Source organism: Geotrypetes seraphini, chromosome 5 (assembly GCF_902459505.1).
Source record: "Geotrypetes seraphini chromosome 5, aGeoSer1.1, whole genome shotgun sequence".
Taxonomy (NCBI): domain Eukaryota; kingdom Metazoa; phylum Chordata; class Amphibia; order Gymnophiona; family Dermophiidae; genus Geotrypetes; species Geotrypetes seraphini.
The window spans coordinates 4676632-4700856 of NC_047088.1; the positions used below are offsets into that span (position 1 = coordinate 4676632).

Sequence of the window (24225 nt, forward strand, 5' to 3'; positions counted from 1 at the left end):
TCTCAACAAATTTCTAGTCAAAGAAAAATTTTGAATGTTGTCCCTGGCATCTCTTTATCCCCTTCTTGAGCAGAACGACTGGTTATGCTCTCTGGATCTCAAGGAGGCCTACACTCATATTCCCATTCATCCGGCCTCCCGTCAATACCTCAGATTTCGGGTGGGGAATCTGCATTATCAATACAGAGTTCTACACTTCAGCCTGGCCTCGTCTCCCAGAGTGTTCACCAAGTGCCTGGTAGTGGTAGCAGCAGCTCTAAGGAATCATGGTCTTCAGGTATTTCCTTACCTCGACGACTGGCTCATCAAAGATTCCACATCTCAAGGGGTTATTGTAGCGACTCAACGGACTATCTGGTTCCTACAAAGTTTGGGATTCGAAATCAACTTTCCCAAATCTCAACTTCAGCCCTCACAGAATCTATAATTCATTGGAGCTGTTCTGGGCACTGTCCAACTCAGAGCATTTCTTCCGCAACAACATCTGGAAGCTCTTCTTCAACTCTGTCACACAGTGTCTTCCTGCTCTTACATCTCAGCGAGACACATGATGGTACTTCTGGGTCACATGGCCTCCACAGTAAACATGACTCCTTTTGCCAGACTTGACCTCAGAATTCCTCAGTTGACCCTGGCATCTCAATGGATGCAGGTTTGCGATCCTCTTTCTCGACACATCACAGTCACTCCTTCTTTGAAGCAGTCTCTCCATTGGTGGATGCTCTCTTCCAATCTTTCCAGAAGCTTGCTTTTTCAATAACCCCCTCATCGGAAGGTCCTCACTACAGACTCTTTTACCTAAGCTTGGGGCGCTCATCTTGATGGTCTCCGTACTCAAGGCCTCTGGACCAGTACGGATCATCAGTGTCATATCGATCAGTTGGAACTCAGAGCGAACCTCAAAGCTCTCCATGCTTTTCAACATCTCCTTCACGACACAGTAGTCCTCATTCGCATGGAGAACCAAGTCACCATGTATTATGTCAACAAACAGGGAGGTACAGGGTCGGCCTCACTTTGTCAAGAAGCTCTGGAGGTTTGGGACTGGGCAATCCGCCACAACACCTTCCTCAAAGCTGTCTACATTCAAGGGGCAAAGAATTGCTTGATGGACAACTTGAGTCGTCTCCTGCAACCTCACGACTGAACTCTCCATTCCTTGCCTTTTCATCACATTTTTTTCTCAGTGGGGAACGCCACAGATAGACCTCTTTGCAGCTCCCCACAACTACAAACTGCCTCAGTTCTGCTCCAGGATATACTCTCCTCACCACCTCGAGGCAGATGCTTTTTTTCTGGAATGGACGAATCTTTTCCTCTACGCATTTCCTCCATTCCCTCCCATTCTCAAGACTCTGGTCAAGTTGAAGAACGAGCATGCCACCATGATCCTAATTGCTCCTCGGTGACCGAGACAACCCTGGTACTCCTTTCTACTTCAACTCAGCAGCAGGGAGCCATACCTTCTACCATTTTTTCCTTCTCTGCTTACACAGAGTCAGGGTTCTCTTCTTCATCCCAAGCTGCAGTCTCTACACCTGACAGCCTGGTACCTCTCAACATAACCCCTCTTTAGTTTTCTCAATCTGTAAGAGACGATTTAGAAGCTTCTCGAAAGCTTACCACTAGACAATGCTATCACCAGAAATGGACTAGATTTACTACATGGTGTTTTTCTCATCATAAGGAGCCTCCTTATCTTCTGTTTTGGACTATCTTGCAATTATCCAATTATGGCCTCAAGTCTACATCTATACGAGTCCATCTCAGTGCAATTACGGCTTTTCATCAGCCTATTGAAGGGAAACCCCTCTCTGCTCATCCGGTGGTTTCCAGATTCATGAAAGGACTTTTCAATGTCAAACCTCCTCTCAAACTGCCTCCTGTGGTTTGGGACCTCAATGTTGTCCTTACTCAACTCATGAAGCCTCCATTTTAACCAATTGATAAGGCTCATCTAAAGTATCTCACTTGTAAAGTGGTGTTTCTCATTGCCCTCACTTCTGCTCGATAAGTCAGTGAGCTGCAAGCTTTAGTTACTGACCAACCTTTCACGGTGTTCCATCATGACAAAGTAGTTCTTTGTACTCATCCGAAATTCCTACCTAAAGTGGTCTCAGAATTTCATCTCAACCAATCTATTGTACTTCCAGTGTTTTTTCCAAAGCCTCATTCTCACCCTGGAGAATCAGCTCTTCATAGTCTGGACTGTAAACGTGCTTTGGCCTTCTACTTGGAATGCACCAAACCATACAGAACTGCTCCTCAACATTTTGTTTCCTTCGACATCCTATTTCTAAGCGTACCATCTCCAACTGGATGCCGGCTTGTATCTCTTTCTGCTATGCCCAGGCTGGATTACCCTTTCATAGTAAAGTCACAGCCCATAAAGTCAGAGCAATGGTAGCTTCAGTAGCTTTCCTCAGATCTACACCTATTGAGGAAATTTGTAGAGCTGCTACTTGGTCCTCGGTTCATACCTTCACTTCTCACTATTGTCTGGATACTTTCTCCAGATGGGATGGACAGTTTGGCCAAACAGTATTACAAAATTTATTCTCCTAAATTGCCAACACTCCCACCTTCCCATTCTCATTAGCTTGGAGGTCACCCATATGTGAGAATACCTGCCTGCTTGTCTTGGGATAAAGCACAGTTACTTACCGTAACAGGTGTTATCCAGGGACAGCAGGCAGCTATTCTCATAACCCACCCACCTCCCCTGGTTGGCTTCTCTGCTAGCTATCTGAACTGAGGAGACGTGCCCTGTGCTGGGTGGGAAGGCACTCGTGCATGCTCGGTGTGGGCGAGTCAAAACTTCGAGTTTCTTCAAGCAAGTCTGCTTGTGAGGCGTCCGCATCCGGGCTCCGTCGGATGACATCACCCATATGTGAGAATAGCTGCCTGCTGTCTCTGGATAACACCTGTTACGGTAAGTAACTGTGCTTTACTGTGCTAGCCTATGCTAAGAAACTCTAGCACAGCTTGATAAAAGGGGCCCTATGTAATACAATTTTTATTCCTGGGCAGTAAGTATAATTTCCTAATTGCTTATGCCTAAAAAGTGTAGAAGGTGTCTGTTGTTTCCTTAAAACTTTGCTTTTATGACTAGGATAGTCAAATTTTACAATTTACATATTTAAAACATGAAAATGACAATTTTTCATCTTTTCATTCTTCTAACGTCATTAAAAGCTACCAAAGATCCATGATTCTGTATGAAAAGAGACGGGAAAATTTGAAGAGGGATTGATTCCTTCATACTGAGTTGAAGTAGCAGGGAAAACCAGGGTTGTCTGGGCCACCGAGGAGCTATAAGAATCATGGTGGCTGATTCCTGCTTGAGCTTGAAAAGCATCTTAAGGATGAGAGGAATTGGAAGAAAGGCATAGAGAAACTTGCGAGTCAAATCCAGCAGAAAAACATCCACTTCACAATAACAATTAACATGCATTTATATTAAAGTTATACAAAAATGACCACCGAAGATTTAGAAGTGAGTAGTTTTTTTGAGATTTGCGATTATATTGTAAGTAACTTTCACAAATCAGCCCCCAGATGTAGTCTCCCATTATGTTCTCATACTGTCCTTGGTAGCAGGTTTCGAAGTCCAGTAAATCCTGATAGAAGCGCTCACCCTGCTCCTCTGAATATGTTCTCATGTTCTCCTTGAATGTCTTAAGATAAGCGTCAAGGACATGGACTTTGAAAGATGTCCTACAGCCCATTTTACTGTAATTCTCCACCAGATTCTGAACCAACTCTACATAGTTTTCAGCATTGTGATTGCCCAGGAAGCCCTGAACCACAGTGACAAAGCTGTTCCAAGACTTTTTCTTCTTCTTGGTTAGGTTCTTGGGAAATTTATTGCACTCCAGGATCTTCTTTATCTTTGGTCCTATGAAGACACCAGCTTTAACCTTTGCTTCAGATAGATTAGGGAAGATGTCTTGAAGGTACTTGAAGGCTGCTAACTCCTTATCTAGAGCACTGACAAATTGTTTCATTAGTCCCAATTTGATGTGCAGTAGTGGCATCAGCACTTTCCGGGGTCCAATTTAAATTGAATCAGGTTGGGCAGACTGGATGGACCATTCGGGTCTTTATCTGCCGTCATCTACTATGTTACTATGTTACTATGTATTGTTTCTCCCCATGGAGAACCTGGTCTGCTGTGGCCAATCCCACCTTTGGTAGTGTGTGCCTTTGTGTCTCTGCTATCCCAAAGGCAGAGATAGCAGGGAAACTTAGTAAAATCGCATTGGAGACCCATTAGGAATGCTACCATTCTGAAGTCTCTGATGACCTCCCAGCTGTACTCATTGCATTGTGTAAGCCACGGAAGAGACAGGGAATTTTTCCTGATATGGAGCAGCACAGCTTTGATGCTCCTGGATGAGTGTCAATGAAGAGATGACACTCTTTCGGGTTACAGGTGATTCCAATTGCTTCATACAGACTAGTCACATTGTGGCAGAAGAAGAGCCCATCTTGATAGGTGAAAAGGTGGAAAAGCTTGGTGATATGTCTTTTGATCTGTGATCTCAGTTTCATAAGGCAGCCTTGGGGTTTTTGCTAGTCTGGCCCAGGTCGTATCATCAAAGAGGATCGGCCTAGCAAAGGCCCCGTGGCTGCCTGAAGAAACTGAGTCTAAACTAATGCTAGTGGCAGCTGTATGACTAAGTTAAAATCATACTGAAGTGCCGCTGCTGGTCCGGGGGGTGGAGCAAGAAGCTGCTGGGACTCCTGTTTCTCTCTGCCTCCTGATTTTGAGTGTGCCGTTGCATATAGGGGCAGGAAGAGAGGCGCCAGCATCAGCTAACTTGCAACTTCCTGCAGAAGGCAGGAAGTTGCAAGTTAGCTGACTCCGGTGCCTCTCTTCCTGCCCAGTGTATTGTGGCACAATTTCAGAAGGCACAGAAGTGTGTCGGGGCACACAGTTTGCGATACACTGCTCTAGGAAATCTGTAAGATTAAATTCAATAGATACAAGTTTATCCATTCCTTGCTCAGTTGTTTGTAACTTCTTCTGAGGTATATAATAGTAATTCTTGAACATTCCCTCTGGAGGCTGAACATTTTGGTAGTTCATCTATTCCAGCCTTGGCTGCAGAACTTAGAAATAAAACCAACCCCCTCTGCGATGTCACCTGTGCGGACACTCAGTTCAGTTTGTTTCTGCAACCTTTTTGAGAACTTTTAGTTTCTTTTGCTCGTGATTTTATTTCTCAATTCCTAGTCTTTTATTTTCTTCGGTGCCGCGAGTATTGCCCAAGTGCTGCGAATTCACTCTGAGAGTGTTCCTTCAGCGGGAGATCGCAGACTTTTCCTTAAATTTTGTCTGCTTCTGGAGGGTGCTCTGTAAGCTTTAACTGGAGGGTGCTCTGTAAACTTTTATGCATTCCCCCCGGAAGGTCCCTCCTCTCAGAAACTGCCCGCAAATGCTCCTACAGCCACTTCATTCCCCAACTCTGGAACCAACTCCCCCCTCAACTCAGACTACAGAACTCACTAATAACATTTCGGAAAATGGTAAAGACCCTCCTCTTCAACTAAAGGTCACCCTCAGTCTACACCCAACCCCCTTAAACCCCACCTCTACCCTTCTTTCTCCATTCTAATCTTCTGCCTAAATTTCTGTATAGTCCATTCTCAGCCTATACTCAAATAACTTGTATCTAAACTAAACTACTTACATTTAACTTACTGTTCTTAATTTGCTGTATAGTCCCTATATCTAAACTGCTGCACAGTCTCGCATGTCCAAGTATTTAAATCTACTGTATAATCTTGTATGTCCAATTCACTCTATTGTGAATGTTTACTTGTAAACCATTCTGAGCTACTGGGAGGACGGATAAAAATCTAAATAAATAAGCCCTCCAGACAGCCTGCAGATTGGATCGGGTCTCTAGGATCGGGAGCCATCTCTCCCCTGGTTCGTCCGCAAAGGGGTAGAGCGCAGGCTGCTACGGTTCCGTGGAGGTACACCAGGATCAGAACCGGACTGTGTGTCTTCCTTAACTCCCCTGAAGGGTCCTGGTGGGCGTGATCTGTGGTGACAGAGAAGATGAAGCGGTCAGAAGATTTGAAAAATCCAGTTTAATCAGTTCCTGAGGTAATGATCTCCCTGTGCTTGCACTGTGTATTGCTGGCTGCCATTGAAATGCATTGCAGCACATGTATCGGAGCTGTCTTTGAGTCACAGAGTTTGCCGATTTTAGGGGATGCTCAAATTGGGGTTTTGGGGGGTTTCCCTGCATGCTCTGCCCCCCCCCCCCGTAAAATCCTAAAGTCACCATTCTTCACGTTTTCCTGAGTTTTTAACAGCCGTTTTTCAGTCAAAATCAGCACCTGCAGTGGCCATCTTAGATTTTCTTCAAAGTTTTAAAAAGTATATTTTTTAGACTTAGAAGCTTCGTTTTTGCTTCAAACTTCACAGATGACCACCTCAAGACAGGATTGCATAGATTCATGCCTTAGATGTGGCGGATGGCGGCCAGTTTCATGGCCATGTATCCCGTGCGTTGTGGGCCACGAGGGGGGGGGTGAGACGTGTGTGGATCCCGCGCTCCCCTCCTACTGAGAGGCGCTAAAGCCCTTTAATTCCACTGGAGTCGTGATTGCTGCGTCTGGGGCGCCTAAACTGGGTGCAGATGGTGTTTTTTGCAAAATGCAAGCACCATTCTGGGAAAAAGTCTCCTCAGTCTGCTAATCTTGTGAGATCTGAGACGCACAGAGCGGTTCTGGCTGCCGGTGACTGATTTTCCCCAGATTTTGTGGATCTGAGCTATCTGGATGTATGAGAAAAAAAAAATAAAGTAAAAGGGACTTTGCCTGTTTCTCCCGCTCAGATCCAGTACAACAGTCTCCACCTTCGGATACCAGCATGTCGATTTGTTTCTTTGCTGGGGTATCAGAAAGCAGGTGGTTCGTCCCCGCCCTTGCTTCTGCTTCGGTGTCTGTGCCTTTGCTGTCACCTGTTTTTTTGACGGAATCAGCAGATGTGGCTAATTTGGCAGATCTGGGTGATACCCAGAACAATGGGTTCCGAGACCTTGCTGTTTGTCAGGCGGTGTGCCGGCTCTTCAAAACTGGCCACTTGCCCGTCTTTATTTCTGGGTCACTGTGAACACAGAACCTGGTTCCAGAACTCGTGGGTCAAGCAGAATGTACAGTTCTGAGTTCTGAGCCTCTGCTGTCTGCTTCCTTGCTTGACAATGCGGTTTTGGCGGATGTGTTATTAGAGGTCTTGAAGTCCCTGGAGGGTTTCCTTATCTTGGATATCACAAAGTTGTATCCCAGGGCATCGGACTTCACCTAGCATCTGGTCCCGCTGATGGTGGATTCAGCTGTGGCTCAGATTGCCAAGCGTACCTCTTTCTCCTCAGATGGAGGGATTGTCCTGCAGGATGTTCAGGACAGAAGAGTGCATTTTGTTCTCAAGCGTCTTTCTTTTCGCTAGGGCAGGAGGGCGAGCTGTGGCAGCCACTTCTTTGTGGCTTGGGCATGTCAGAATTTTTTTTTTTTTTGACTGATGCATGCTATGGCATCTTGAACTAAGCTGGGAGCTTCTTCAGTGTCCACTCAACGAATGACTTGGATTCACCAGTGGTCCGGTGCTCCTTCAGCTACAGGCTCCTCTGAGCAGGTTCCCTTTTAAAGGTTCGATCCTGGTTGACCAGGATTTGGATGACCTCATGGCAAGTGTTCAGGACCATAAGCCTGAGGTGCTCTCTGGCTGTAGACCTCGTCCAACCAGGGATGTGGGATGGCCGGATTTTCGTTACTTCTGGTGCACTTTTCAGTTCACCGGACCCTCAGCGGCAGTCTACACTCCAGTCCTCGCTTTGGAGGTGCAGTGCACCAACAGTTTTCTTACTCCCTGCCTTCTGCCTCTCCCTAGAGAGAATTATGATGCCAGGTCTCTGGAGGGGTGGACCAGTGAGTCCTCGACGTGCTTAGGGAAAGCCTTTGCCTACAGGTTTTTTTTCTGACCTCCACCGGAATTCTTCCTGTCCCCTTTTATGGGAATTCTGGACATAGCCAGCAAGGTGTGAGCCACGGTGAGCAGGTTGCTGGATCTGGTGGCTATAGAGCCTGTCCCAAAGGGAGACTTGGGCTCCGGGAGATACTCGATTTACTTAATGCCAATGAAGGATTCCGAAGATTGCAGACCTATTCTGGTACTGAAGACAGGTAACACCTTTCTGCGAGTTCCGCGTTTCCGACTGGAAACGGTACGTTCAGTAATGGCAGCAGTGGTGCCAGGGGAGTTTTTGGCTTCCTTGGACCTCTTATAAGCGTACCTCCATATCTTGATTTTTTTTTTTTTTTCTGGATCATCGGAGGTTCCTGAGGTTTTATGTTCTCGGAAGGCACTTCCAGTTCGCGGTGCTGCCCTTCAGGTTGTGTCGGCGCCCAGATCATTCACCAAAGTCATGGTGGTGGTGGCTATCCATCTGCGCTCAAGGGTTGTGCTGGTCCATCAGTACTTCAACAACTGGCTGATCAGAGCTCCCTCTTTGGAGGAAGGCCACTTGGCAGTTTGCCAAGTGGTGACTGCTAGACAGTCTCAGCTAGGTGATCCATCTCAAGTCGAGCCGACGCAGGACTTGGAGTGCTTGAGAGTCTGGGTCCATATGGGCAGGAACCAAGTGTTTCTGACGGAATCCGGGAAGCTCAAGCTTCGGAGTGCAATTTGGGACATGTTAGCGGCTCCAGCCCCGATGGCCTGGCAGTGTCTGCAGGTATTGGGTCTCATGGTGGTGACCATAGTTGTGATCCGTGGGCAAGAGCTCATATCCATCCTCTTCAGTTGTCTCTTCTGTCTCGGTGGAATCCTCAATAGGATGCACTGGGGGTGTAGTTGCCATGGTTGGTGACAGCACGCAGCTGTGTGGTGCAGTGGTTGTATCTGGTTACTCTGTAGAGAGGGCTCCCTCTGCGTGTCTTGGACGGGGTGTCCCTGGCAATGGACGCAAGTCTTTCCAGTTGGGGAGCAGTTTGCCAGTCGGTGCCGGTTCAGTGTCGGTGGACTGCATTGGAGAGCAGATGGTGGATTAGTCGGCTGGAGCTGCGTACGGTCTTGTCTGGCTCTGCTGCGATTTCAGGGAATCTCTACGTGTTCTCAGACATTGCAATGGCGGTTGCCTATGTCAATTGTCAGGGAGGCATGAGAAGTCCCTGGCTGAGCCTGAAGGCTTGGATGCTTGTTGCCTAGGTGGAGAAGCATTTGATGGCCTTGTCCTCGGCTCATGTGACAGGAGTGGCCGATGTGCCAATATACTTCCTCAGTTGTCAGATTCTGAACCCGGGAGAATGGACCCTGTCCGGGCTAGCGTTTGAAGCCATAATTAGTTGGTGGGGTCGCCCCACCTTCGATCTGATAGTGTCCTTGGGGAACTGGAAGGTGGTCAGGTTCTTCAGCTGCTGCTTAGAGGTCAGTAGAGCAGGGCTCGGCACTCTGGTTCAACCATGGACAGAAGGGGGACTTTTGTATGGCTTTTCCCTTGGCCTATGAGAGGGCACATTCTACACCGGGTGGCATCTCACTCAGGTTCCTAGTGTCCCCAGACTGGTCCAGCCATCCTTGGTACACAGACTTGGTGCAGTTGATCTCTGTGAGGGATCTGCGTCTTCCTTGCCATCGGAGATTGCTCATGCAGGGCCCGATAGCCCTTCCTGTTCCGGACCACTTTGTGTGAGGCTATGTGGGAGGCTGAAATGTCCTGAAGATGAGACTCCGCCCAGACCATGAGCAGAGCCCCCTCCTGTGCCACCAAAGTGCTTTGGGTGCCCCCCTGGTTATTGACATAGGCCACCACCGTGGCATTGTTCAAAAGAACCCTGACTGACTTGCCCATCAAAAAGAGTTGGAAGGCTAACAACGCCAGACGGATGGCTCTGGTCTCTAAGACCAAGAAGCCTCCTTCGTGGACCAGGTGTCCTGAGCTGAGTGACCTAGACACTGAGAAGACTGGCATCTGTGAGCAGCACCATCCACTAGGGCTGGTCCAGACTCACCCCTTGTACAAGATGGGAAGTCTGGAGTCACCAACGAAGACTACACTGATCCAAGCCCGGAAGCAGAGCAGGATGATCCAGACTGTGCCTCTGAGGCAACCACCTCCGAAGAAGAGCATACCGAAGAAGACACATGTGGGCTCGAGACCACCTAGTAAACACTAAAAGGATGTTGAAGATGAAGGAGTGAGGCAAATTGGAAACAACCACAATGACTGCACACGTCACTGGTTTGGGTTCAATTACAGGATGGCAAAAGAGCCTTCAATACCATTTACATCAAAATATGTGATTGTCCAGCTTAGGCTCATCTCATAGCCTCCTGATTATATGTAGCTTGTTTGCTTTCTGCTGTGATGCTTTCTGTCATATTTCAAATATAAAGACTAAACAACAGCAAAAGTTTCTTTTTTACTTATCCTTTTAATGCAGTGTCTCTAGCATACCCCGGGTTCATATAGGAGCTCTGCATAATACAAAAAGATCCATTGAATCATACACTATTAACACCCATTTGACTTTGTTAAAACTTCTACTCAATTAATATATTCTTAATGGTCAATTATTAATTAATGGCACATATATCCTTACAATCATTATGAATAGTTTCAAGTTTTATTAAAATTTTGATGTATCACAATATCTTTAATTCAAAGCGATTTACAATTAAAAACAGGGTCTTAATTATTAACTACAACCGACACACATGAACATAACGTACAGATACATAAGGGAAGTAGGGAGAACTACAATAAGCATAGTAAAGACCACATGAAAGGAAAGTACAAAAGGAGGGTAAAATTTTTTAGAAGTATTGATAAAAATTGAAAAGAGAATTAAGAACTACATAGAATATTAAAAATATTCAATTTAATCATATTATATAACATGATAATAAATATATATCTTCTAATTCATAATAAATAATTAATATATAACACATCCATGATTAAATACTTAAGAGTAAATACATAACATAAGAGTGAAATTCCTCAATAAGTGCTCTCCATTAAATGAATTATCTTACTTATATAAAAGCTATCACTTCACTGATTACATAATTAAATTCATACAGTAACACATAAGATGGTGGCTCTGAGAAATAAACTCATACATATCAGTTAATTAAAATAACTAGTACTATTCTGGTACCTAGATTATTTAAGAACACCAGCATTATGAATTCACAAACCCTATGTTGAACTACCTCCTGTCTTTAAAATTCAGACTCAATCACTTTGTTAAAGCAGCATAAATCCTGTGAAAATTATTTTTTAAGGTCATTAACTACAATCATGCTCAATTGCTATGGCCTTCATCTAATCTATAAGGCATATGAATTTAGAGCACTCCGTGCTCTTGCAGCCTTTAACTCTAAAATAATAGGTTGCTATACAACTTACTAACTCAATTAAACAACTTATTCAGTGCTCAATGAAGCTCCCAATTAAATTGTCCGGCCACTACAGGCTTTACCACCACTATTACTAACCCACTACCTTGCTTTTAAACTTAGTAAACTTTCCGGGCTCGTTCAATTTTAAAACTTAAAAGCTCCGGGTCACTATAAAGCATACAATCTTGAATGAAGCTAAAACATCAGGCTTATGCACACTTTACAAGCACTACGTACTTTACCAGCGCTGTTACTAACCCACTACCTTTGATTTTAAATTTTTAAAATTTTCCGGGTTCGTTCAATTTTAAAACTTCGAAGCTCCGGCAATTCTTTAGAAGTGGGGCACACCATGTTGGAACAGGTATTCTGGGTTCTGGAGGACCTGGGCTGGATTGTAAGCTTCATCTTCAGCAAAAGCCATCTGTCGCCCACACAATTGTTGGATTTCCGGGGGGTGCTGTTTGATACGGCAGCGGACCATGTATACCTGCCCGAGGCTTGGAGACAGAAGCTATGTTTGCAGACTTCAAAGTTATGGAAAAAAAAAAGCAAACCATCATGTTGGCACCTTTGCCTCACAACTACCTACAGGTTCTGGGCTCCATGGTGGCCTCCCAGAGGTGGTTCCTTGAGCAAGGAAGCTCATGCATCCTCTCTAGCAGGCCTTGTTCTCTTGCTGGGCACCCCACTGAGATATCTTAGCCATAAAGCTGCCATGGACTTTGGAAGCTTCGCCCTCAGGCGCTCTGCCGAGACATTCTGTTGGACATTGCCTCCTGGATGGTGGTAATCAAGGATACCAGCCTTCGGGACTGGTGGGGCTCACTGTCCCTATCTCCTTCAGGACAACTGAACTCCGTTACAGAAGAAGTGGTCCATCATTTGGCTGGTGCTCCGGGTCATTCATCTAGCCCTAAAAAACTTGCTGAAGTCTCTGGAAGGACTAGTGGAGTTCCATCTTCTTTTCCTTTTGAGGAAATGTCATCTCCCAATGCTGACGACGGCGCTTGTGGCCGAGGTGGGCTAAATTCAAGTGGACTTCATCAGCTGTCAGATCTAGACACCGGAGAGTAGACCCTATCGCCTCAGGTACTTCGAGCGATTGTGAGGCACTGAGGTCAGCCCCGCATCGACTTCATGACCATGGACAAGGGAAAAACAAACGCTACACTTCTTCAGCTGCAGATTCGAACCCAGAAGTGAGGGGCTCAAGGCTCGAGTACAGCCATGGCCTACAGCTATGGTTCTTCGTTAAATCTTTCCACCCAGGCCAAGGTTATTCGGTGGCTTGAGAGTCATCCAGGCTATGTCCTTCTAGTAGCTCCAGACTGGCTTCAAAAACTGTGGTGCTTTGTTTGCGGGTTCGGCATGGTTTGCACCTGAGTGTTTACATGGTCCTTCTCACTCGGGCCTGGTTGTCATGGAAGTTCCAGGTCGCTCTGCTCTTCCGGCTTGCTCTTGAGCGCGCGGCTTTAGATCATACAAGTTTTTCGGAGCTTGTGTTTGACCCACTGCTCAAATCTAATAAATTGTCCATGGTGTCTGCCTACGTTAAGACGTGGGAAACTTTTTTCTCCTTTGAGGTGACCAGGCTCCGGGATCATGGATCCTTCCCTTTCTCCGATCTGGTCTGGATAAAGTCCTCACGGTGGCATCTTTATGTGCCCTGGGGGTTCGGGCTGCTCTGTTTTCCATCTCAGGATAGATGGTTCTAGTTCACGTTGCATCCGGTTATTGCTTGTTTTTTTGAAAGGGGCTCTTGGTCCTGCCGCCCATTAAGCATCTGTTCCCAGTCTGGGACCTTGACGTGGTGCTGTCGAGCCTTGCTAGAGCTCCTTTAGAGCCTCTTTTGGATGTGTTTCTCTTGGACTTAGCTCTCATGACTGTTTTCTGATTGCCATCACTTATGCCCATAGGATTTCCAATTTGGGCATTGTCTTGTCAGGATCCCTTTCTCCGCATTTTGGAGATACGAGTTTCTCTACAGACAGTTCCTTCCTTTTTGTAGATGGTGGTTTCAGCTTTCCCTGTCATTCAGAAAGTGTATTTGCCTGTTTTTCAGCTGATGATTTTCAGACATCAGGTTTGGCTTATGAAACTATGCATGTGCAGGATGCTTCTGTGTTTTCTGGAGGGCCTTTATTCGGCTCTAGGGTCACAGGTCCTTCCCTTTCTCCGAGCTGGTCTGGATAAAGTCCTCATGGTGGCGTCTCTGTGTGCCCTGGGGATTATCTGTCCTGTTTTCCATCTCAGGATAGTTGGTTCTAATTAACAACGCATCTTGTTATTGCTCATTTTGGAAAAGGGCTATTTAGTCTGGTTGCCTGTTAAGCATCTTTTCCTGGTCTGGGACCTTGATGTGCTTTTGGGCCTTGTCAGAGCTCCTTTTGAGTCTCTTCTGGATGTGTTTCTCTTGGTCTTAGCTCTCACAACTGATTTTTGATCGCCATCAAAAAAGGCATCACCACCAGAACGAGGGAAGTTATCCTGCCGCTGTATCGAGCGATGGTGCACCCACATCTGGAGTACTGCGTCCAATATTGGTCGCCGCACCATAAGAAGGATATGGTGATGCTCGAGAGGGTCCAAAGAAGAGCAACAAAAATGATTAAGGGCATGGAAAACCTTGCTTATACCGAAAGGCTGGAGAGGCTGGGGCTCTTCACCCTGGAAAAACGGAGACAAAGAGGGGACATGATAGAGACCTATAAAATCATGAAAGGTATAGATAAGTTAGAGCGGGACAGATTCTTCAGGCTAGCAGGGACATCAAAAACAAGAGGGCACTCAGAAAAACTGAAAGGAGACAGATTCAAAACGAATGCTCGGAAGTACTTCTTCACTCAGAGGGTTGTGGACACCTGGAATGCGCTTCCAGGAGAGGTGATAGGACAAAGTACAATAATGGGTTTCAAAAAGGGCTTGGATGACTTCTTGAAGGAGAAAGGGATTACAGGGTATAGATAGAGGGGTACTTTACACGGTACTTCAGGATTAGGGCATAAACTATTCAGGTGGAGGGAACTTATGGGTCAAGGACCTGGAGGGTCGCCGCGGGAGCAGACTACTGGGCGAGATGGACCCCTGGTCTGACCCGGCAGAGGCAATTCTTATGTTCTTATCACTTCTGCCCATATTTTGGAGATACGAGTTTTTCTACGGACAATTCCTTCCTTTTTACAGACAGTGGTTTCAGCTTCCCTTGTCATTCAGGAAGTATGTTTGCCTGTGTTTCAGCCGATGAATTCCAAACATCAGGATTGGCTTCTGAGGAAACTTGGCATGCGCAGGATGATTTTGCGTTCTCTGGAGGGCACTAATGAGTTTCATCTTTCTGTCCCTCTGTTTGTGCTGACTCATTTGTTGAAGCATGGTGTTCCCACTTCTAAGGCCACAATCTCCATGCGGATCCATAGAGCCATTTTATACACCTTGTAACTCCCACTGTGGTCCGACCAGGACTCCACAGCGCTCCAAGTGGTTACACAAAAAAAATACACCAGCGTGTGACCCAGACTGAAGTCACACTGCAGGACTGAACTGACACACTCAGGAACACAAAACATAAACCACACAAAAAGAAGTTTTAACTGAAGGTATTTCACTTTTACTGCTCCAAACATAAAGGTCAGCAATCCATAAACAAGGATGGAAATGGCAGAAGGAAAACTTCCAGCAAAGCAAAATACCAAAATGATGGCAAAATAAACCAACTCAAAAATAAAGTCCAAAACTTTCACTTGTTATTGACTTAGTCCAAACGGCCCCTGAGGTTTAGCTCTCCTCAGAGCTTGCACTGCCTGCTCCCAAGCAGAATTATTCAAAATACAAAAATAAAGTTCTTTGCACTTGTTCACACACTTTACAGTCCTAAAAATAAAGACTCCGGCAGCCAATATGCTACTGCCAGGCAAAGGAGAGTGTCCCAGGTTTTGCACAGAAAAAACACTAGTATTGGCTTTCACAATTTCCCTCCCTGGGTGACAGCAAAACCTCTCCCCAAATGACACTCCCAGCTTTACAGGAAAACCAAAAATTCTGAGCTCAAACAACTAGCTCCCCAAAATCAAATAGTCCCAAAAGACAAACAGTTTCTTGGAAAAAAAACTCACTGTTTGCAGCTGGTAATCAAGCCAACTTCCATGGCCTCAGGTAAGTTTGCATCAGCTTCCACAAAGTTCTCTTGGACTTCCATCGGACATTCAGCTTCCAGCAAAGACAGTTCCTCAGCTTGTCTAGTCTCCTCCACTTCCATCGGTGTAGTCTTAGTGCACCTGCTTGACCCAGGGAGAATCTCAGGGAGAGCAGGCTTGAACCTCCTCCCTAGCCGGCCTGCCTGTCTGTTCTCCACTGTGGGTTTTTGTATCTTAGGGACATGCCCTAAACTAGCTGTGTCAGCAGGACTAAATGTGGCTCTTGGGCTCCTCTAGTGGTGACCTAGATACTGATCACCTAACTCATTTTCAGACAGATCGGGCTCCCTCTGGTGGTTAATAGGAAAATTGTCAGTGTCAGAAACAGAATGAACTTTGCCCACTCCTTTCCTGGCTTTCCTTTGTACCTTGCCTTCAGACCTAACTGGGACCTTGGCGGGAATAACGCCTGGATGGTCACAACCTATATTCTTGCAGGGAAAGAGCCCCCTGTTTCTTTTGGGGTACATTTTACCAGGACTGTGGCTTCTTCGTGGTCCAAAGCTAGATCTTTTTCTCCTGAGGAGTTTTGCAGGGTGGTGATGTGGTTGTCTCTTCCCACATTTGCCAGATTCTACAGAATGGATGGTGCTGCCTGACAGAACTCGGCTTTCGGGTTCTCGGTCTTGAAGGCCAGCACAGCAAGCCCACCCTGACTAATTGGGGGACTGCTTTTGTACGTCCCTATGGTCTAGAATGTCTCACCTATTGCACTGGAAAAGTTTATGTACTTACCCTGGTAAGCTCTTTTCCATTAGATAAGTGAGACATTCTAGACACCCACCCTTATTGTGCCTACTTGCAGATTTCAGAGTTCAGGTCAGATGTCTGTCTCCCTATGCATCTCCTATCTGGTTTGTGGAGAACGGTCAGCCCTTTGGGGCTAGAGAGAGTTTTGTGAATATGTTCTCCATGTTATGAGAGTAGTTCCTGAGCTTCTTTGAAGCCTATGTTAATAGTACTGTTTTTTTTGTTTTGAGCAGAACACTTGTTTAGCTTGTCGTTGCAAGTCCCTCTACTTCACAGATGATAGTGCCTCTCTATTCTTGGGTATGGACTGATGGGAGGAGCTAAACTAGCCTGTGATATACCCTAAAGGAGGAGTGAAAAACTTATAATTCTCTTCTGCAACCCATGCGGGTACAGGGAAATAACCCTATGGTCTAGAATGTCTCACCTGTCTACTGGAAAAGAGCTTACCAGGTTAAGTACATAATCTCATTTTAGCAAGGAAAACTAGGGGGAAGCCACTGATTATAGCCACTAATTATACCTTGGAGTATGCAGCATGGAAGCTCACTACATCTGGGATTCTGCCAAGTAATTTTTGATCTGGTTTGACCAATGTTGGAAACAGAATACTGGGCTTGATGGACTTTTGGTCTGACCCAATATGATAGTTTTTATGTTCTTATGCTTTTATTACAGACAGCATATTTGTCTATTCTCTGTTACAACTTTGGAGTGGAGACCTTTAAACATAAGAAATATGACCAGAGCACATTCTGGCTCAGGTAAGAAAAAGTGCTTAGAAATAAGTGCAGTTAGCAATTTCAAAGAAGAATAAGATTTTTTTAAAAATATATCTATTTGCTGCATGTGCTATGTAGAGAGTATAGCTACATGGTTTAAGAGCTTTATCTTCAACTAGCTTTATAGCCTGTTACATTAACGGGTGCTAGAATATATGTGTGTGTCTGTCTTTATTTCTTTCTCTCTCTGTCTCCTTAGCCGCTTTCTGTATTTCTGTCTTTCTTTCTTTTGGCTGTCCACCTTTGCGTGTTCCCCCTGTCCATTCTCCCTTCTTTTTACCTCCCCTGTGTCCACCACCACCCCTTCACTGCTCCCCTTATCCAGCAGCAGCTCTTCTCCCTTTCTTTTACCTCCCCCTGTCCATCAGCACCTCTTCCTGCTCCCCCTGTCCAGCAGTAGGCCTCGCTTCCTTTTTTTCCCCCCCTGTCCATCAGCACCTCTTCCTGCTCCCTCTATCCAGCAGTAGGCTTCCCTTCTTTTTCCCCCCCCTGTCCATCAGCACCTCTTCCTGCTCCCCTTGTCCAGCAGTAGGCCTCCAGATGGATCAAAAATTGGCTGGCGGACAGGAAACAGAGGGTAGGAGTAAAGGGGCACTACTCTGACTGGATAGGGGTCACAAGTGGTGTTCCGCAAGGGTCAGTGCTGGGACCATTGCTGTTCAATATATTTATTAATGATCTAGAAACGGGAACAAAGTGCGAAGTTATCAAGTTCGCGGATGACACAAAACTCTCCAGCAGGGCCAGAACTGTTGAGGAATGCAAAGAACTGCAGAGCGACCTGAACAAACTGAGTGAGTGGGCAAAAAAATGGCAGATGAGCTTCAATGTGGAGAAATGTAGGGTCTTACACATAGGGAAGGGGAACTCCATGTACAGCTATACGATGGGAGGGAGGGTACTCGGGGAAAGCAGCCAAGAAAAAGATCTGGGGGTATTGGTGGATAACACAATGAAGCAGGCGGCACAATGTGCAGCGGCCTCAAAAAAAGCGAACAGAATGTTGGGCATTATCAAAAAAGGTATCACTACCAGAACAAAAGAAGTTATCCTGCCACTGTATCGAGCAATGGTGCGCCCACATCTGGAATACTGCGTCCAATACTGGTCGCCATACCTCAAGAAGGACATGGCAATACTCGAGAGGGTCCAGAGGAGGGCAACGAGGATGATAAAGGGTATGGAGAACCTTTCATATGCCGAACGGTTGGACAGGCTGGGGCTCTTTACCCTGGAGAAGCGGAGACTGAGAGGGGACATGATAGAAACTTATAAAATCATGAAAGGCATAGAGAAGGTGGAGAGGGACAGATTCTTTAGACTAGCAGGGACAACTAAAACAAGAGGTCATTCAGAAAAACTGAGAGGAGACAGATTCATAACGAATGCAAGGAGGTTCTTCTTCACCCAGAGGGTGGTGGACACCTGGAACGCGCTTCCCGGAGAGGTGATAGGACAGAGTACAATTCTGGGGTTCAAAAAGGGACTGAATGACTTCCTGGAAGCGAAGGGGATAACAGGGTACAGATAGAGGTTTACCTTACAGGACATTGAGCGAATAGGGTATGGATATTTTAGGTTAGGTAGGAAACACTTTCAGGTCATGGACCTGGGGGGCCGCCGCGGGAGCGGACTGCCGGGCACGATGGACTCCTGGTCTGACCCGGCAGAGGCAACGCTTATGTTCTTATGTTCTTCCCCCCCTTTCCATCAGCACCTCTTCCTGCTCCCCCTGTCCAGCAGTAGGCCTCCCTTCCTTTTTTTCCCCCCTGTCCATCAGCACCTCTTCCTGCTCCCCCTGTCCAGCAGTAGGCCTCATCGGATAGAGAGTCCTTGCCGCCCCCCCTTCACTTCCCGCGGGCCCAACTACGAACCTGGCGATTCCAGCAGCGTGGCAGAGCAAATCAGGGCAGTAGAAGGGCCCGAAGCAGCGTGTGAAGACTGCTTCACACGCTGCTGGAATCACCAGGTTCGTAGTCGAGTCCGCGGAAAAGGAAGGGAAGGGGGGGCCGCAAAGGACTCGGACTCCTCTGGTCTAATTCTTGGTTTGTCCCGGAGAGGGGGGGGGGCAGGAGGCGCTCTAAGTGTAAGGGAGCCGGGAGAGGAGCCACCGCCGCTGCTGTGAACTTTAAAATAAGGGAGCCAGAGCCGGCAAGACTGCACATCACCTTGCGGTCTGCGAGAGAGGGAGCATTAGCCATGGACCTACGGATCAGGGATCACAGATCACGCCGGTATGAGTGCGCATGCGCGGCTAGCGTTTTATTATATAGGATACTCAACATCAACTTAGCTACTCAGTTTGGCGCCTAAATTAAGTACTAAAGCTAGGTGCCTATATTCAGAGACTAGAAGCACTTATTAACCTTAAATTAGAACAGGATTAGAAATTCCTATTTATGATGAACCTAAGTCAGACACCCAGAGTTAGATATTCAGTCCGCAGCAATTAGCATTTTTTTGATTTTGGTGACAGCTGCAGGCTAAATTAACCCCAGATATTTAGTGCCAGGGCATGTCTGAGCTCCAGCATTTAATTTGGAAGTTAACTGGGCAGACAAAGAAAAACTGTAGACACGAGTACAAGATGCAGGCTAAGTTTATTAGAACAAATGTGTGTTATGGTGAGTGTCACCATCTTTTTACAAACCAGGGGACCCAACACGGTCCGTGCTTCTGTTAACACGCCTTCATCAGGGGTCCCTAATTTGAAAGGTATCGAGTAAGACTGCAACTAAAATAAACTTAAGCCTGTATGGAAAAACTATTAAGATGGGTATAGAGAGGGCTCTTTCAAAAGCACAGGTTCTAAGCTTTAAAAAAACTAACTTTGTTCGGATGGGGGTTTACATCAAACAATTATTGTCCAGATGGGAGCGTCTAGAAGGAGTGGAAATGTGGTGGGCAAAACTAAAAGGAGCGATTTTAAGGGCGACAAACCTTTTTGTGAGGCAAGTAAGTAAAAGTAAGAGGAAAAGAAGGACCGCAGAAGACAAACGTGAATAGGGATGGAGGAGTAATAGACCCTGATCGATTTTCAGAGGGTTGTGTTCGTGATGAGCTAGCTAAAATAAAGGTAGACACAGCAATGGGGCCAGATGGAACTTAGGGAAGTTCTTGTAGCTCCGCTGACCTTTTCAATGAGTGTCTAGAGTCGGGAGTGTTACCGGAGGACTGGAGAAGGGTGGATGTGGTCCTTCTCCACAAAAGTGGAAGTAAGAAAGAAGTAGGGAATTACAGGCTGGTAAGTCTGACTTCTGTGGTAAGCAAATTAATGGAAACAATTTTAAAATAGAGAATGGTCAAGTTTCTGTAATCCTGTGGATTACAGAACCGGAGGCAACATGGATTCACTAGAGGTAGGTCTTGTCAGACAAATCTGATCAACTTCTTTGACTGGATGACTAGAGAATTGGATAGAGGATGTATGCTAGATGTGATGTATTTAGATTTTAGCAAAGCCTTTGACAGTGTTCCACACAGACGTCTAATAAATAAACTGAGTGCCCTTGGGATGGGTCCCAAAGTGACGGGCTGGGTCAGGAACTGGTTGAGTGGAAGTCGACAGCGGGTAGTGATCAATGGAAATCACTCTGAGGAAAGGGATGTTACCAGTGGTATGCCTCAAGGTTCTGTTCTTGGGCCTGCTCTTTTTAACATTTTTATAAACAATATTGCTGAAGGGTTGTCGGGTAAGATTTGCCTCTTTGCAGATGATACCAAAATCTGCAACGGAGTAGACACTCCGGATGGTGTGAAAAACATGAAGAAAGACCTGACGAAGCTTGAAGAATGGTCTGAAATGTGGCAGCTAAAATTTAATGCTAAAAAATGCAAGGTCATGCATTTGGGCTGCAAAAACCTGAGGGAACGGTACAGTTTAGGGGGTGAAGAACTTATGTGCATGACAGAAGAGTGGGACTTGGGTGTGATTGTATGTGATGATCTTAAGGTGGCCAAATAGGTTGAAAAGGTGACTGCGAAAGCTTGAAGGGATGCTAGGTTGCATAGGGAGAGGTATGGCAAGTAGGAAAAAGGAGGTATTGATGCCCCTCTATTAGACAATGGTGAGACCTCATTTAGACTATTGTGTACAATTCTGGAGGCCACACCTTCAAAAAGCTATAAAAAGGATGAAGGCAGTCTAGAGGAAGGCTACTAAAATGGTGTGTAGTCTTCATCATAAGGCGTATGGGGATAGACTTAAAGATCTCAATCTATATACTTTGGAGGAAAGGCGGGAGAGGGGAGATATGCATGAGTCGAGTCTCTTTCATTTGAAAGGAAACTCTGCAGTGAGAGGGCATAGGTTGAAGTTAAGAGGTGATAGGCTCCGGAGTAATCTAAGGAAATACTTTTTTACAAAAAGTGTGGTGGATGCATGGAACAGTCTCCTGGAAGAGGTGATGGAGACAGAGACTGTGTCTGAATTCAAAAGGGCTTGAAATCTTGGAGAAAGAAAGAAATAAGAGTTGCCATACTGGGGAAAGACCAAAGGTCCATCAAGCCCAGTATCCTGTTTCCAACAGTGGCCAACTCAGATCCCAAGTAGCTAGCTAAATCCCAAGTAGCAAAACAGATTTTATGCTGCTTATCATAGGAATAATCAGCGGATTTCCCCACATCCATCTTAATAATGGCTTATTGACTTTTCTTATAGGAAATTATCCAAATCTTTTTAAAACCCTGCTAAGCTAACTGATTTCACCACATTCTCTGGCAACAAATTCCAGAGTTTAATTACACATTGTGTGAAGAAATATTTTCTCTGGATTAGCCATTCTCCACCGGTAAGAGTGGAATTTCTTTAAGGTCTAGTCCCAAGGTCAGAAGTCTGGGTACCTCTTTAGCACAGGTCAGTGACCCAGGCAAGAAGGAGCTCCAGCAAGGGTAGAAAACAAGGGAAGCCAATTTTGCAGGGACCCACCTACACGCAACAGCTTATAAACCAGGACCAGTCTGGTTTCTGCTAAGTAACACGGACCCATTGCAAGACCCACCAGTAGAGATAAAGGCCCAGAGCCCCCAGTTGACCTCTTTATAGCCACTGGCCTCAGGCCGGCCCTCACTCTGGACAGGTTAGGCAGACACAAGAGCTGTGTCTGGCATGGGCAGAGAAGGAAAAGCCACAGCCTTTCTGCAGTAGCTGAACTGGTTTGGAGTTGTAATGCACATCGCAGGCCACTGAGGGAAGGTCACCTTGTACATAAAGAAAGGACACTGTCTCAGTTAATTCAGCTGATTGTGTGTCTTCTTTCCTTGCTACAGTAGTGGTGAGGCTGAACACAATCGTATACCCCACCTTTTCACCCCTTCAGTTCCCCCATCATTTGCTTCCTTCAAACAATTTCCCACACCTGTACACCTGAACCGATTAACAAGTGAGGGGGGCAGTAGTGAGATGCAGTGGCAACCCATCTTCCCAGTTCCACCCCACTCACTGAGCTCTCGTCTCCTCCTGCGCAACATGGAAAGCAAAGCTACATCTCCCTTCTCCTTGATTCAGGAAATAAAAACCCCGTGCAGCCTGAAGATGGAGCCATTTTAAATATTAGCCTGCTGGGTCTGCGCAGTGTGGAATAGCAGCAAAGACATGCCAGTCTCCCCAGTGGGAAGAGTGCTCACTGTTTTTTATTCTGTAAATTTGATGTGTTTTTACAATTCTTACCTCTTATTGTAAATCACACTAAACTGTGTAGTATTGTAATATATAAATAAATGTATTATTATTATTTTGTGCTCCTGACCCATGTTTGACACCTGTACTGTGGCTTAGTAAAAGAGTGCCATAATTTTGCCCTTGTTAAGGTTTGTTTAAGTTTGTAGAATTTTGATCATTATCCTTTTGTTACTCCAATTAAATTTTGCTTCAACACCTTTAAATTTTAATTATCATCCTTTTGTTAAACCTGTATAATCCTGACTTTTCTTTCCTTTTGTAGCCAGAGCTATGAAATTGGGAAAATAGATAAGAAATATTCCACAAATCGAGAAATGCAGGTAAGGAAGATCTTAAAATGCAATTCTATAAACTGGTGCCTCAGTCCCAATGCTGTGTGCTTAGTAGCAATTCTAATGGCATCTTAGTTTGAAGATTTCATTATAGAATAGTAGTGTAAGGTCAGCATTAGCATGCCTATGTACCTTATAGAATAGTATCTAGTTCACATGGGCACCCAACTGTCCATTTTATAGCATCTACCTCTTGGTGCCACTTTAAAAGAGTTGTCCCCAGACCTATTTTAGCCTTTTCCCCCTGGTTGTGGCAGTAAGAGCTCCGACGCTCATAGAATTCCTATGAGCTTCAGAGCAGTTACCACTGCAGCCAGTGATAAAAACGCTAGCATGGTTTTGTAAAAGGGAGGGGTCTCTTTATTGAGGCAGAAGGGCAGTTTTCATATTCCTTATGCAACTTGGTGGTCCTATGAGTAGTAAGTTCCCATAACACAAAGGGCTCCTTTATTAAGCTGGGATAGAGGTTTTAGCGCATGCGCTAGACCCTAACGCCTGCATTGAGCTGGCGTTAGTTCTAGCCATGTAGTGCGGGTTTAGCACGCGCTAAAAACGTTATCACAGCTTAGTAAAAGGAGTTCAAAGTTGTGCAGGATTAGAGCTACAGCCTCAGGGAGCTACATCTGAGGCTGTGGGTTCAAATCCCATGCTACTCCTTGTGGCCCTGAGCAAGTCACTTAATCCCCATTGCCCCAGATACATTAGAGTGTGAACCCACCAGGACTATAAGTGGTATATAAATTCTAAAAAAATAAATCAATAAATATGGTTAAGTTGTTAGCTTTTCAGGTGGCGAGATTGGGGTATGAGTTATCTCTGATACTTGTGCAATCTGAAACTTATGAAGCATTCAGACGATGAAATATGAAAACATATTTATTTCCTAAATTTGTACACTTTTCCTTACATATTTGTGGGGGTTAGGGGCAGAGCCAGCCCACGAATATGGAAAAATCATGAATAAGAGGTTAGTGTCCATAAACTACCAAAGATCGCAGAAAGAGGAAGACAGGCAAAAATATCTGGAAAAGTTAAGAGAGGCTGGTCGTGTAGATAGGAAAGC

General features: G+C 45.6%; 1 protein-coding gene across 1 annotated transcript in view; it reads left to right on the top strand.

Annotated features, from left to right (window-relative positions):
* Positions 1 to 24225, top strand: part of TEX11 (testis expressed 11) — a 575855-nt gene that overhangs the window by 121725 nt on the left and 429905 nt on the right. Inside the window, exons 9-10 of the mRNA XM_033944972.1 lie at positions 17047 to 17132; positions 23093 to 23150. Coding sequence (XP_033800863.1) covers positions 17047 to 17132; positions 23093 to 23150 — 144 coding nt within the window. The remainder of the gene's footprint in view (positions 1 to 17046; positions 17133 to 23092; positions 23151 to 24225) is intronic.